Source organism: Opisthorchis viverrini, assembly GCF_000715545.1.
Source record: "Opisthorchis viverrini unplaced genomic scaffold opera_v5_154, whole genome shotgun sequence".
NCBI classification, from domain to species: domain Eukaryota; kingdom Metazoa; phylum Platyhelminthes; class Trematoda; order Opisthorchiida; family Opisthorchiidae; genus Opisthorchis; species Opisthorchis viverrini.
The window spans coordinates 505,659-521,536 of record NW_008751809.1 but is presented as its reverse complement, the minus strand read 5'-3'; the positions used below and the strand labels follow the sequence as shown (position 1 = coordinate 521,536).

General features: G+C 43.9%; 1 protein-coding gene across 1 annotated transcript in view; it reads left to right on the top strand.

Moving 5' to 3' along the window:
* The window catches only part of T265_14181 (hypothetical protein), a gene marked incomplete at both ends in the record, with an annotated part of 19,963 nt that extends 5,109 nt beyond the window's left edge, over positions 1-14,854 (top strand). The window contains 7 exons of the mRNA XM_009172389.1: positions 1,896-2,060; positions 3,569-3,891; positions 5,093-5,246; positions 5,789-6,217; positions 9,321-9,731; positions 11,190-11,796; positions 14,328-14,854. Coding sequence (XP_009170653.1) covers positions 1,896-2,060; positions 3,569-3,891; positions 5,093-5,246; positions 5,789-6,217; positions 9,321-9,731; positions 11,190-11,796; positions 14,328-14,509 — 2,271 coding nt within the window. The remainder of the gene's footprint in view (positions 1-1,895; positions 2,061-3,568; positions 3,892-5,092; positions 5,247-5,788; positions 6,218-9,320; positions 9,732-11,189; positions 11,797-14,327) is intronic.
* Positions 14,855-15,878: the final 1,024 nt, after the last annotated feature.

Below are 15,878 nucleotides of genomic sequence, written 5' to 3'. Positions count from 1 at the left end.
TATATATATATATATATATATATATCTTAGGAGAGCCCTTCCAAAACTAAGTCGACGTGACTCCACTCCCGTGAGGTTCAGCCTCAAATTGATTTTTTAAGAGACCAACTTTCAAACTCGCAGCGGATCTTGTGGTGCAGTTTTCACTCCCGAAAAAAACCACGCTGGAAATTCGTACTTTGGGTTTTTCTACAATAAGGCACCAAGTAGACACATGACTATCTACAGTACACATAAGTTTGCTTCCAACATGGTAGAGGTTCACAGGTGGTTTATTCCAAATGGTACATAATCCCTCAAACGTGAGGCTACTGCATATCAGAATTCTCCGACATCCGCGACAGATATAGGTCACAGTCAGGTTTACTAGTCCACTGGAATGTGGAAATCTGAAAGTATACATTTCAGGGAAAAGTCGAAGCTAACATGAAGAACTCAGTAAAATTCGAAGATTAGCTGCTTAGTAGGCTTGTTTCATTCATAGTTGTTTTAGTTTATGTGTAGATTGTTGGTTCCCGAAATTTCCAGCTCATCCCCTAATGCGCCGTGTACGACAACGCCAACCCTCATTTTATAAATAATACCTCATCCGAGAGAATCAGAGCCGTCAACAACAGTGAAGTAAATTTTTACACAGCAATACACATCTCTAAATGAAAGACGCTTCACTGGAAACTACGTAACATCTTGTTTTTAGAGATGTGATTTAATGGGTGGTCCTTCCGAAACAAGACCTCACTCCAAAGTATCTTACCAGTTCCTTGTAAAATCACGTGAATGAGCCGGTACTGGTTATCCAGAAAGGGTATACGCCCATTCTTCAAATACCTCACTCAATGCTGGCGAAGTATTCTTCGTTCGCAGTGATATATGCATCAATCATGATTATGGATTAAGAATTCTAAACTTTGGGAATTTTTCAGGTACCGGAGCACAAATCAGGTATTTTCCAGAACTTAATCTGGGACGGTTTTACTCCCCAGTGGACTCACTGGTATAAAATGTGGATGGAGAAGTCGTATTAGATAAAAGTATTTAATCACATGGGTGTCTGACTATACATGTTGACGTCATTCATTACCAGACGTAACAGATAAGGTCCACGTATCACGAGTCTTGTCGGCTATTTCTGACTAGTTTCCACTATACCGGGACACTGTCATAAAAATTATTCTATCAAGCCAACCCGAACAAACAAATGAGCAACAATCACGGAAGCATATCTATAGACACCAAAACGAACCGGTTTGGACCACAGCACAAGTCCGTTGGCAACAAACGGTTTGTTTTCGCACATCTAGGCTCTGCGATCCACGATTCCATCGCGGTGTCGTGAAGGGCAATGCAGTTTTTGAACTACCAACTTTATCGGTCATTCGGTAAACAAAAGTGACTACCGACTGATAATACACATTTAGTAGTCCCCCTGAGAAAGATCATCCCTTCATTCGCAAATTAGGACCACTTCATTCGATTCCTTTTGGACTAGCATTGTTTCCTCTTGACAGTTAATCTCTCCCAGGGTGGTTTCTCCATGTCTTTTCTTTATTTGAGGAGACCGAGGTATAACGATGAGCGCAATGACTAAACTCTTGTGAATACAACGGAGCGTTTTGATGATGACAGATTGCTGCAGGTACTTCAGTAATGCTCCAAAATTGATACAATACTCTTCGTTAACTTGTATCAGGGTACTGATATTTCGTCGACCACAACCCTATTTGTGCCCTTCTGTCTGTCTTACACAAGCATCCGTTTTTTTGTTTTCGCTTTACGATAATTGTTTTCATCCGTTCCGATTTGGAACGTCCCTTCTTCGGCTACTACAGTTTCCCAGTAGGTCCCTCCAATTGATTTTTGTGGGTAATCAAGACCTTCCTTGTTATCACTCTCAGCCCGAGTCTGGACAGTACACAAACGGGTTGCGTATTCCACCGTGGCATGCAATAGCCATTCCATTCGACTTAGCGCCTGGTTTGGATACAGGTGGTAGTTTGGAAGTCACGTTGCAATTGAATCCATTTGATCTAATGCAACATATCAACCACACGCATTCCCTGGTAAGTTTGCACACATTACTTTTCTCCCCATATCCTATTTCTCAGCCTCGGTATGCCAAATATTTTATTCTGTCAAAAGTTTGTTCAAAATGTTTTATTGGCTTGGTTATTTTTCGTTTCAATTTCCTTTATTTTTGTTAGTTTGACTTTGTAGAATCAGATCGTAGATGATAACGGAGGATATCCACTCTTGAATGAAGTTCGTGAACAGCCTATCATACTGAGGGTTGATAGGGTGTTAGTTGAACCTAAACAACGTGCAATGGTAGATTCGGGGCGCTCTAACTTGAGGGATAAGGTTCCTGTGACCACGTTGCTCAACCACGAAACGATATTTCTCGTTTCAATCTCTTGCTATGGTATCTGCATAGTTGAAAAGCGGCTCTTCAGATTTCTAGAGGAGAATGGGAGTTCTGTGGGTCTGCCTTTGTGTAGTCGAAGTGCCCAGCACTTGGCATGAGGGACACTGCTTTCCATTCAAGTACTGTATTGTTCACGGACTCAAAATTAGTTTTGTCGAGCATTTTTCGTGGAGTAAGCCATGTGGCGGTGCAAACATGGGTTAAAGAAGAGGACAGTTCAGTACATTTAGTTCGCAGCTGGGTGCATCAAATTCTACTTAATTTTTTTTGGAAAATTTGAAAAAAATTAAATCTATAATTTTTAAAAAATTCATCTTCAGATATCCGCGGTATGGTTTCCATTGGAAGGGTACATGTGAAGCTCGATTCTAAGTCGATGCGTATCTGCTAAGCTATTGACCGTTTCTGCATCCGGGTACTCAACGCTTCCTCTTGTGGGTAGAAGCATGTAGACTCAATATCGACTGTAAACTAGCAACTTGTAGTGTTTGGTTTTTTGGTATAACCTACTTCCACTGAGAGCCAGATAAGTTTCGCGGGATATCCATTCATCTCCTGCTACACCATCAACCGTTCTCATTTTCGTATTGTTATGGAACACATGTAAGACAGCAAAGCTCCATGGTCGTCAGTGACATTCAGGAGCCATTTAGAAACGTGTGCTATCTACAGGAAGGTTCGCTTTCACCATACTGACTATAGTGTTGTGAGGATGACCTATTTGACCCAGTACATCCTTCACAGGTCAGGGCACAGTCCCCATCAGCGTCAAAAAATCCTTTCATTCAGTGAAATCCGCTTGTCAAGACAGTCTTCAGAAGTGTTGTTATCACCTCGTACAGGCGGCTAATGCGCACCACTGCTTTTCACCATACATTAGTCATGCTGGATGCAGAACAAAGCCAACGTAAAACAAGCAGTGCGTTGGATGTTTCTACTGGATTAAGATTTGTTTATTGCGACCACAAAACGAGAGTTCGGTTTTTATCTCTTTCACAACCTTATTTATTTTTAACCAAACGAGTAATAAATATACACTGAATTCCTCATCTGGTCGAGTATCGAACTCATGTGCAGTTCGATTTTGATAACTGATGCCCCCTGGTTTATCTAACCACTAACAGTGATTATTGAATCATCTTACAGCCCCTCCCTCGTCAAGTGATTTTACACGCTTGCCTGAGTCGTCACGTCCCTTCGAGCCCATACGATTTCATCAGTCGTAAACGATGTCCACTTTGGCTTCGTTTGGCCACCCATCGCGGTGTAGCTGTATCTGTTGCCCATGCAGTGTTCGCGGCTGTATCTGCAACGCTGGCTCGAAGCCAGCCATCACATCGCAGCGAGTTACCACCGTTGTTTGATACTTCATTCGATGAAGCCGTGGATAGGAGCTTTCTCTATCTTCCATACCCCCCTCCTGGACAATGGTTTTTGGGATTGTACGCCGAGTGTTATGCCGCTTCAGAGTACGTTGATTGCTCTTCCATGCCATTTGTTTCTTTCGAACTTCTCGTCGAACGCGCATCGTCCGTGTTGGTGGGATGGACCTCTATTTATTGATTTCTCTGTTTCGCACTTGCCGAAAGCTCGTCGCCTCATTTTCGTCGTCCTGTGTATTGTGCTGGCCGGCACCACTAATTGAGTATCCCAGTGGCGTGTAAATGTGGTTGGCCACAGTGTGCGCTTCATTAAGCTGATTAGATCTGGTAAAAGCGTGTATCTACCTTTGGCGCATACGAAATTAACACGTGACTGCAAGTAGTTTAGTAGAAGATTGTTTTTTAACACACCTTCGAACTTCTCGAAGTTAGAATGACAGTTGATGTGATTTTTTGGTTAATGTACTTTACCAATGTGTCTCCTGAAGAATTCTAGATGCTGCGTTCAATTTCAATAAACTGCTTACACATTTACATCCATTATACTTCCGCAGATTATCCCAGGACCACGTATATTAAGCCCTTTTTCTTGCTACGAATAGTTTCCAACAGGTTTCCAAATGACATGCGTTTGGACCCACTTCCAGAGCTCAGTATGTGGGATGGTGTCAGCCACCGCCTTCCTATCAACCTCTGGCTCTGCGATCGCACAAGCCGATGATTTTATTCGCAGCACGTCTTGATGTACTAGCTGATATTTTCGTAGGTATTCGTGCTTTCTTTGATCACTTCATCTTTACGTGCATTTCGCTAGTGATACTTGATCCCATGTGAGATGTGCGTTTTCTAACTGCCTGATCGTAGGATGACGCTGGGCTTTTCGTGTTTCGCCTAAACTAATTACTGTTGACGCGACGGTTGGCCGTGTCGTTGTTTCATACACTATATGACGTACTCTGTTGTGCGTATGACGCTTGTCTCAACAAGCCTATCCCTAATGTGCGTTTCTACACGAGTTGCATTCACAGAAAGCGTCTGCACTCTGCTTGCGACCATGAGTCAGTATTCTTCCTCAGTTTTGATCTTGTTCGAACCCTTATTTGTGGAATATTTACCTGAAAATACTTAGTGGAGTGCTCTGGCCAGTACCAGTATGCTGTTTCTCGCAGATGTCTTTTTTCGGGGAGGTTATCTGTATCCTTGGGTCTTTTTCTTGGGATCATTATATTATTTTCCCTTTGAAATCAGGATTTTCCTGTTGTATTTTCGACCATCCACATATATCTAGTGTTCGATGGTGTGATGATCCGGCATCTGCTGTTGACGTCGGTCTTGTAATTCAGTCAAGACCGTGCCTGAATTACCGATGTCGTGAATCTGGTGAAGGAGCCAGTCTGCCACCGTCACGTGTGCTCAGTCGCGCCGCAGCTGAGGTTCAGCCTGTAAGTTTCGGTTCATTTTCTGATGTTTCGTAATCCTTCTCTCCTACATACGTCCTACGGTTTGCCAGAGATTAGAGCCCCATCAGAAGACTTGTCATCAGAATAGCCTTTGAGTTTGTACCAAGTGTGAGCAAAACATTAATTTCTCAATGTTATCTATCCCGTGCATAGAGTACTCTATGTGGCGTTCCGCCTAGTTTGTAGTTTACTCACAGGCATAACGCCGAATAATCACAATCAGTGATGCCGTTCATAGTATTTGGCCTGATTAATTCGAACGGTTGTTAATGGGATTTTATGAAGAACCGCCGGTTATTTGTTGTATTCGATGCTCCAGGTTGTGTGCTTCCTTACTCTTAGGCATCTCAACTGTCTGCTGCATGTTTCATTGCACATATAGTTCGATGATATTTATGATTCCCGTGGTCCACCTTACTTTTTAACAGTTTATTTTTCGATGCGGTTAACCCTCTACATGTTTGTATACTCTTGCACACTCAAAAAGACTAGAATTTAACAGCAAATCTATATCCCCTCCTCAGGTTGTTCAGGATCAAACTTCTTCAACCTTAACGCCTCGGTGGCGCCCTCCTTGGTGGAACTTGCGGAAGCCAGACCACACAGCCTATCAGAGCCCACTGGTCAATAGTACTTGGCAGGCATCTAGTCTGTTTGGTGAAGGCCTCTGCGTAGAGCTCTTACAACAGTCAATCTTTGCATCCACATGTGCTTGTCCACCTGGTCGCTTTGGACTGGGTTGTTTGCGTCCCAATTCCACGGAACTTGTCGATGATCGTTTGCCACATGGGCGCGAACTGGATGAACTAATATACATGTGGAATGGGTACTCCAAAGATGCATTGCTCCTAGCACTGACCAATCTGGCGTTTGTTCCTGGAATTTGTCTGGCTCTCATACGCCGCTTGTGGGTACCTGCTCTGGCATATACATACACTCTGGTTTTCTCAGCCGTAAGTTATCTGAATTACCACTCATTCTTTAACTAACCCTTCATTGTTGATGCGCACACAGACTAATCGTCTGCGACAACCCCCCAAATGTATTTCCGGCCACAAAGTCACATAGTAGCTTTGTAAGGCGCTTTTCCAAACTGGGCGCCGGAATCTCCATGTGGCTGGTTGGGATCGAGAGCATGACAGAAAGACGAGAGTCATATACGTCATTTGGGCAGTGACAAACAGATTGCGAGTGTTCTTCGGCCGAATGACTGTTAGAGGAAATCCCTGGCTGGTTAATTGACGAGCTTTTATTATCGCTTCTTCAATGAACTTACATGTGTTTCTTCAGAAACCAGATTAGATTCCGAGGGTCGGATTCGCTTCACTACTATTGTTGACTTTCCGTGCTGTCCCTTCCCTGAGACAAACGTGTAATCATCCTGTGTTAATCAGCAGTTTACCATTTTTCACATCTTGTTCAGTGACGGCTGAGACAAGTATTCCGCAACTAATGCTTGTCGTGATTTTATGAATTTCCAGCCCAGAAGGTGACTGGTAGTACTTTTCTAGTTAAGAATGAAATTCTCCCAGTGCGTGAGACCCTCTCGCTCACAACACAAATCTACCCGATAGATTTCTTCCTTAACATCGTAGGGTTCGAAGCGAGACCGATTAGAGCGCTATATCATGTGTCGAACCCTAATATATGTCTTGTGTGTCACCTTTATCTGTCCGTCAACCCAACCTCATTGATTCGGACTCAACGTACGTCTCAAAAGGCCACGTTTAATCTTTGTCATCTCTTATCTTCTTATGTTGTATAGAGAGGCTCTTATACTGACCCTTTCCATTTCACGTAATCCTACGATTTAGCAAAAAAAAACCCTAGAGGTAGAGTTCGTTGTTTTCGTCAATAACCAACCCTGACAACAACTGTAGCGCTTCATCGTTATACACTTGTGTCATTTGATTTCAGATCAAGTGGAGCAGGGCGGGAGATGGAGAGGGGCTTTGTGATAATGTATTGGATACACGTACCATGATCAGCCCTTTCGACTTTGTGAATAGCCCGCATGACTTGAATAAGCGAAAGGCTTACAAACAAATGGCGAGGGAAATGTTACCCACCACAGCCTCGTCAGCGAATACCTATAAAATATTCCATGCAGACACAGGGTTATTAACTGGAGAATGGTTGACCTTTGGGTTCATGCAATAATTTTAACATCTGTTGTCCGTGCTCTTTCAGGTTTTTAACCCTTTCATTCTCCCCCAAGAAGCAGTAATCTGGCCGTTGATCTCGTCTGGGTTTCCGTTTAGGCCTCTATCGCAAAATTCTATCTGTGCAGTATCTGCCTCCACAACCCAGCTTTGTTTTTTTTCAAGATCGACAGGAACTGCCAAGGCCGTGCACTTTTGGTTGCGTGAGCCATTCTTATGACCAGAATCAAATTGTTGGCACGTATCTGTTGTAAAAACCAACAAGGTGTGGTGCTGGGTAGGAGCAACCGCAGTATCAAGGGTACGTACAAACCGCCACATTTTCTGTTGCGGGCCAACCCTGACATGTGAGTTAGCCAGACCTGCAGTAGAACACCATTACAGCCTATACCGTCGTCTCAAACAACCAACCACCATCCATCCCCGTGTTGTTCGCTACTCTGAGTCTCTGGTTTAGGTTTTCGGTCTTCATGCCGCAACGATTTATCACACAATATATCAATCGCAATTTTACTATCTCTTAAGCAACAGAGGAGTTCTGATTTTGGGAAACTGATACTTTTGGCGGCTTTCCCACACGTAACCAATCATAATGCTCATAAGTGTCATATTCCGAAGTTTTCACATTCATCCCTCTTGCAAGAATCACCACTGGATGATGCCAAAGGTGTTCTTTGTCTGGACATGGTCTTCTTAGGAGAGGGACCTGTTTTCTTACGAAATGAACACCCTTTTTCCTTGTCTGCTATAACCCTGTACCAATTGTTCATACTACCACGGCATCGCTACCACTCACTTATCACGCGAAATTCGACATTCTGGTACATTTGCGAGTAGCTACTTTTGACAGGTTTGAGTGTATTTACATGCCATAAGTAGTGTCTCCAAGCCTTAATTGCACTGCGTGTCCTCTCGGTTGGTGGTTGTCAACGCTGGATAATTTACGTATTTTGAGGTGTTTGCAACCTAACTTTGGATGGTACTATCGGACCTATTCAGTATCCTACCGGTCAATGGTCAGCAATTGACGTACTACCCAGATGTGTAGGGGCATGAACTCACTTGTCCCTCGCGAGGTGCACGCTGTGCAGCAAAACAGCAAAAAAAACTAATAAAGGAAACTACTCACGATGTTGCTGAAAACTCTTCGATGTCAACTTAATGAGTAGTTTCCTTTATGAAAATATGCTGCGATACCTTGAGTATCGTACCACTGGGATCACTCTCACCGTGTGCGTACCGAAATAATTTTTTCCACACAAACTACGAGTACCACCGAATGATGCGCACGCTAAGCAACGCGATTTATTAGCATTTCTTTCAAAACCACTACACTCTACTTTCGATAGGCTTGCTAGTCGAGAAATGCCCCATCGTCTGTTATTCCCAAGTGGGAAATGATTCACGTGAGCATCTGTCTGTGTGTTTGTAAACCGTGTGCTCTGCAATTGAAGGTATCATTTTAATGTTCCAATATTTCACCACCCCCAGTGATTAGTCCCACAATTTGCTGTATGAGTGCTTCCTCCAAATGCGTGCTATTTTCGTTGTCACAGAGCGTTGTACGCTCTGATTTGCTCGAGAATGTTGCAATTCTTCTCTCTCTATCTCTCTACATTCGGAAATAAAACACTTGTTTTTGCGCGTGTGTGTAGTGCCCGCCTCATTCGATCGTATCTTACCTAATTTGCTGTTTTCTGTTCCGTTTTATTTTCCAGACGGAATTAGTTTTCCATCGGAACCCAAGGGGTTTAGCTGTGGCTGATGGTACTCTAATAAACAAAAAGATGAATTCTCGTGCTAGTTTTTCTTCAAAGCCATGTTTGTTTTTCGCAATATTTAATAGCTTCCAGGCTGTTCCTGTGTTTGTTCACTTTTCGGTGCTCTCTTCCAGCTTTACCATCTATGCGACACGGACGTGATGAACATTCCAGCTCGCGTGGGTCTCCGAACCATCAGTGGAGGTGCTGCGTCCTTTGGTGGATATTCCTTGGTTCGAGCTAGGGGATATCATGTGGTCAGTACTGCACCAAACGGTTATCATTCAGTTCCTCATGGATTTCGGTTCACGTCCCCCGCTTGTCCTTTGCCCTTGGACATACTGTCCTTTTGCGATTTCTTCGGGGGCGTTCTCTCCGTGCTTGTAACGATGATCGCCGCCTGTGCGTGTCCGCTGCGCTATGCTCAACTGGCCTATGTGATTTCCATGCTGTTCCTATCGATCGCAGTTCAAGTGGCACGCTATTCGGTCGGCTTGTTTCTCATTCCGTCTGCTGTTGGGCTCGTTATTCTTGCGTTTAGTTGGGTGAGTTCGGTTGTGCTCGTCAGTTATTCGGTTCCGTATTTGTATTCAAAAAACTTGTGGCCATATCAACAGAGCAGTCACAAGCCATTTTTCTAGGTGTCACATAAAAAGATCATTCAAAGCGAAATGTAAGGTTGGAGGAAACTCATGGACCGTATCCGTCCGATGAACCCGAAGAAGGGTGAAACTGGCCGTGGGCTGTTAAAGAGTTTTCAGCAACTTTGTGAGTAGTTTTCTCAGTGAAAATACAATAATTTCAGAATGAGTATATCAAGAGGGTCAGATTTCTGAAAGCAACCAGTACGTTCGGAACCCATTGAGCCCCTAAAACTTCACCAAAATCTCAACAGGAAAGCCGTCAAGCGGCGGAAAATGGATGAAAGAGAAACCAAATTGATTGTGTAGACCAATAAGATGTTAAAGTATGAATAGAGTGAGATTTCCACTGATGTTCACTGTACACACACAAGGGCATGATATAGGTCTGTCGATTAAATTTTCGAAATGCCAATCATCGTGACACCAAATTCGCTACAAATTTTAGTGGTACCTTCGATACTTTGTTTACAGTTGACTAGATAGGGCCAGATCCGTCTCGTTACACCGTCCTCAAGCATACGTCACACGTGAACGAACCTGCACGACACGTGTGTTTGTTAGTAGTGTGTTGGATTATTGGTAGCTCGGCGAACAGATCAACAGCCACGTGGTTTATTACTAAGGTGTGTCAAACTACCAGCTTGTATGCTCGATACGTGTCGTACAACATATTACTTCTCTATAAGATGCTACTCATGAGGATGGTGAGAAAACTTCTAATTTCACTGTCGGTTTGAGAAAATCCTGAACGGATTATTCGTTTGAGCCTCGCAATAACACCATCGTAGTTTGGAAAATGGGTGTTTAGCTACACCATATGACGTCCAGCACCGGAAATGTGGTCATCTAGCTACAAACAGGAAATACTGTCTGAAAACCGGTGACAGAACGTGATTAGGCGCATTCTGTCAAACGCTCAACGTGGCCACTTTCTACATTTATTCAATGGAATAGGTGGGACTGCGAACATGTGTTCTCTACTCGACCCAAAAACTTGGGTAATTCCGCATTGCCTGAACGACCAATGCCTATGAAAATTTATGCTCTTCAATGGAATGAAGCGCGGGAGACGAGCAACTGACAGTTTTGTCAGACAAAATGAAATTTTTGCCCAACTGGTCCTTGTTTGTATTCCCCGTTGCCAACAAAGCATTTATGTCCACAGACCATAGTTGGTCAACCTAACGTCTTCCCATGCTTTTTCCTTCACAAGCCAATTTTATTCAGACGTGAGTCATTTTTTTTAACCTGCTTCTTCACATGTTTGGTACGTTCCGCTTTGCGATGACAACTCAAACCTTGTTAGAATTGAATGCGTTTCATTCTGAGTGGGCCGTATTTTTTTGCACTTTCCCACAGATACTGCGGACACGTCAAACTGGGCGTCTATTCCCACCAGTACAATGGTGGATCCTGAGTCTATTTCCTGGTCTCGTGTGTGCATGTACAGGTCTGTGTTTGTTTCTTTCTCCGTGGATGGCTCGAGAGTACACAAAACTACACAGTCTATGGCATATATTAATCGGCTGCTCTCTTATTGGCCTCTTACCTTGGCCTTCGCGTTGGCGCACTGCTTTGTCTGTCACCATACCGCGATCCGTTCCTCTCTCTTGCGGTGGTACCATTTATGATCAGGCTTCATCTACGCTTCACAGCAGGACCAACCCAAGATTCTCTAAAAGGAAGTTTGTGAGCCGATTAATCAAGAGAACTTGGAAAGCCACCAGTGCTGATCGGTCAGTTTCAAACAGCTTTGCCATTTCTCCGGTGTTTGGACACAGGGGACGAAACATTTTCAGCCCTGTTCGGTGTAAGTGGCTTCTGGAACCAGTGTCGAGATGGCTCTGGCAACTGAAGCGTATTTGCCATATTTTCCATCGCAAATTGGATTCTTTGTTAGAATTGGACTGTTTGTTGGACACAGTTGTCGCTCGTTGGCCGAGGTGCAAATGGCTACTGCCACATGGTGAGTATGCTCCATTATGTGAACGGATTAGTTGTTTAACGAACTCCAGGTAACCTTTTAGCCATATGAGCATTTTCATTCATTTGTCATTGCGTTTGGTGGAGAATACTGTTCCAGTGAAGTTGGAGGCGATTTAGTTTGATGAACGTTGAGGCCGATTCGATCATGTGTACCCAAGACTTTATGCAAACATTTTCAACTCTGACATCGCCTGTTAGATCTATTACTCCGATTGAAATCGGAAGGTACTCTCACTGAAGTCAGCTGGTTGACTGTTACTTTCTTTATTCTACTGTGGCGAACTCTTATAGGAGGATTCGCCGTCTCCCATAGAGGTTTTCGGGAGTTCCTTGCAAATTATCTCCAAAGCATCGGTCGACATGGCTTCACGCTTGAAACTCAAGTTCGACCAAAAGGCAGCTAGGTTTGTCTGCTAGTTGCAACATTTCGGGTAGTCATACATCGTTCCAACGCATTCGTCGATATCAAAGGTCCATGGAATGATTGTTTTGTACGTTGGGTCTTCAAACTTGTCAGTTGCATCCACTTTTAAGACATTGCCTTCACAGACTGAAACGTGTTGTAACGAACTGATGCATTGTGCTCAGCTTCTCTGCTTTAGCTCGATTACTTAATCAGCTTATCGAATCATGTCGGCCGCCGTTACGGTAGCAGGCTTTACTGTAAACTTCCATAGCACTATTGTACTATCAGGCAAAGCCAAAATTCGAATACACCATAGAACGTTCGATAACAGCTGAAGGAACAGCGCCTCAAATAACGTTCTTGTGAATATGCAATGGCTGGGCGCTCCAGGTTAGACACTGAAGAAAATTCATATGACAACAAAATAATGGTGGCAGACTTCTCTTCAATCCTTTCCGGTTACCCCACTAGCCTGAAAGCAACTCAAACCCAACCCTGATGTGGCAATAACAACCTGTCCGAAAGGACGAAAACCAGAGCTGTTTAACTGTATTGTTTGACCCCTCACGTCCTTGAGAGAGTGGTACTACCATTGGTGAACACTCATACACTTCCACGTTGCCTTAACAAGGCGGTTGTCAAGCCGCGTTGCCGAGCTACTGTTGGGTATTTAAGTAACTCGGTCGAAGCCGAAAAAGATCCTCCTGGAGTGTATCTTCCAGCCCGTTTTTCGTACAATAAAACCCATCTTTGGCTTGTCAACTGTTGGCAGAGTCTACTGATAGCGGTAGCTTCACAGATTTGAGTTTCTTAGAAGTCTTTTCAAACTGGTGTTCTCGGATGATGCTTTCTTTCATTACGTGTTACCTTTGGGTTTGTGCGGATTACCAGGAGGGGTCACTTAGAAGTTAACATGGTCTTACCTTTGGAGGGATCACGATGAAATGTTGTTAAGACTACCAGAAACAGATCACCTTAGGAAGTTTGCTTCTCTAACAAGCATTGGACTAAGTATAGGCAATTTGTTATTCATAACCTACCTTCTGGGCGACGACAGTGTGCATCGTTATTGTTCATCTGCTTGGCTTTGATGCGTCCACTCTCTGTGGATTTGTACGTTGTAGCCCCCCTCTCGCTTTCTATTGGACTCGGTTAGTCCGACCCAGGTTTGAGTAGCCTAACTCTATACATGAAAATGTCATCCGTGAAGAGGCCTTACTGATACCTTCCCTCGACGGAAGAGAAGGGGACCCGCTACTAACAGTAGATATTCACCCGTTGTTGTTATTGATTCCTTAAAGGTGGACATTTAAAGCAACCGTACAGCTAATTCAAGCATGGTGCCGAATTTCAGGTCAAGTGCACAACTCGTTCATGTGTTATCCTATGTGGTGCGCGCTTCCGTGGATACTAGTGAATGCTAATTATGACGACACCATGTTATTTTCCATCTGTTCCACCTGTTGGTCCAACGAAACTCTGCCAGTTCCGTTAGCCACCCCAAGTCAGCTGACTTGTCTATTTTATTTACCCGCACGCCAGATAGTTATCTGTGCACTAATTTCCCCCTCTAAACAGCGTACAAAGCTAATCGCCCGTGTTTCTCAGGTCCCCATCCTATCTCACTTGACTTTCATCCTGTTTGACTGCTGGTACTCATATGGGTTGTGGTGTGCCAGTAAAGTAAACAATCGGGTTTGTAACTACAATATCGCTCAGTCCCGGCAGTGGGTTCATGCTTTCCTAGAAAGCTTCTGGGTTGCGTTGGCTGTTCCCAAACCGGTCCTCAAACTCTGTATTATCAATCACTTTACAAAAGACTGACTTATTTTGCAACATGCAGAATCGGAAACCTAGTCGAATACCAACTCAGCGAAGTGGCTGAGTCCATCTTAACACTAATCCCTGGACTGTCACGTGACATTTGACAGCCTTCCCTGCAATTTACATTGTGTGGCTGCATCTGCGTCAGTTCCTTTCAGTCTTCCAACGATGTTTTCAGGGTCACATTGATTCTGCTTGCTGTAATTTGCTACTTTTATCTTTAACCGTCTTATGGTCTACGTTGCTTCTGTTCTCACGTCCTTTTTATTCGAATTTCACAGGTTACATGGCTCACCGTTCCGATCGTGCTGATTTTGCTCCCGATGTTCAGACTGCCTCTGCTACTCAGCCGCACGTTAGTTCAAGCAACAGCTCCCGATCCCCACTTACACGACCGAAAGTACTTCGCGTAGACATCACCGGTGATAATAGCCCAACAACTGTGTCAGATAATATCATTTGAAGCTGTAAAGATGATAGTTGTTTTATGTTTTCGTCTCGATAGCTTGATGTACCACCCTCACACCCTAGAACTGGATTGCATTTTTGCCGTTTTGCAAAACCACACTGTTTTACTCTAGGTTACTTGTATGAAGTTCATTTCCTGTAATCTTAAAAGTTTTCAAATTCTTTCTTGCTTTTGCCAGCATGGGCATTCATATCTGACCATTTTTGTATAGTTTTCCGCCTTCAAATATTTTTGACACCGTTTTTTTCATTCCATCCTTGTATTACCCACATGGCTCATTGCATGGGAGGTGAAAGACGCCTATTATGGACAATAAAATGCGGAAATTTTGCTCATAACCACGTCGAGACTTTTAAAAGGAGTGGTATACGTACTTGTCGGCTAAGGTTGGGTAGGTGGGCGTTCGCTGATGCCTTGACTACTTGGAAATTCTAAAAATCTAAGAACTCTGAGATCGGGAGAGTGTTTTGTAGATCACTGGAGATTCGTGAATGGTGGTTGCATGCTGACTGCACATGAGAGAGGGTTTGGGAGAATTAGAATGGTTGAATGAAATAACAATACTTAAACCGCGAGTCTTGACGTGCTAGGCGTTCCGTATGCTGTCAGCTGTACGTGGTTGTTGCTTAACTGAAACGAGGCTGCTCACTGACAGCGAAAAGAAGTGGATTTTTGAGCCGTCGCCTGTAAATGCATGAATGCAACCGGAGACGGACAGAAGTAGGTAATGTATCAATAGTAAATGGGAGATTGGGTGTAACTCATTGCTGATCCTGTGGATCTGGGGAGCAACACTTTCGAGACCGAATCACAGAAACATATCTGCTGAGAATTTTCCGGACCGACTGATCAAATAAGGGTACAGGCCATACGTGGGTAGTTTGGTGAGGAGGTCGTCGTGTCGTACACGATCTGAAAACGGCTTCGTTTTCGCCAAATGAGTCTACGGCTGACGACCTGATGCGACAACTGTCACCGGTGAAATAATGCACCTAAATCCATATTGGTGGTCGTTAAAGAGGACCGTTTGGTCAGGATATACTCCAGAACTTTGGATAAAATGAGGAGGGTTGAACTGCGGTGACAGTTGGTCGGTTCCTACACGGATCTACTCTTAGAAAGCCGCGTGTGGAGGCCTTCGAGGGGGGCGCAAGCGATAACAGTAGTCACTCAACTCATGCACCAGATGGTAGATCAACCTTGTGCTTAACAGGGTTACGTCATTGAAAAGTGCTTCTCGAGAGTGGCACACTCACCAGCGTTTATGCAATCGGTCCCTTTTGCGCACCGCGCGGAAACAGACTGGAAAAGTTTGGGGTAACTTGCAGCATGCCACCATGGAGAACAGTAATATTATCGTCGT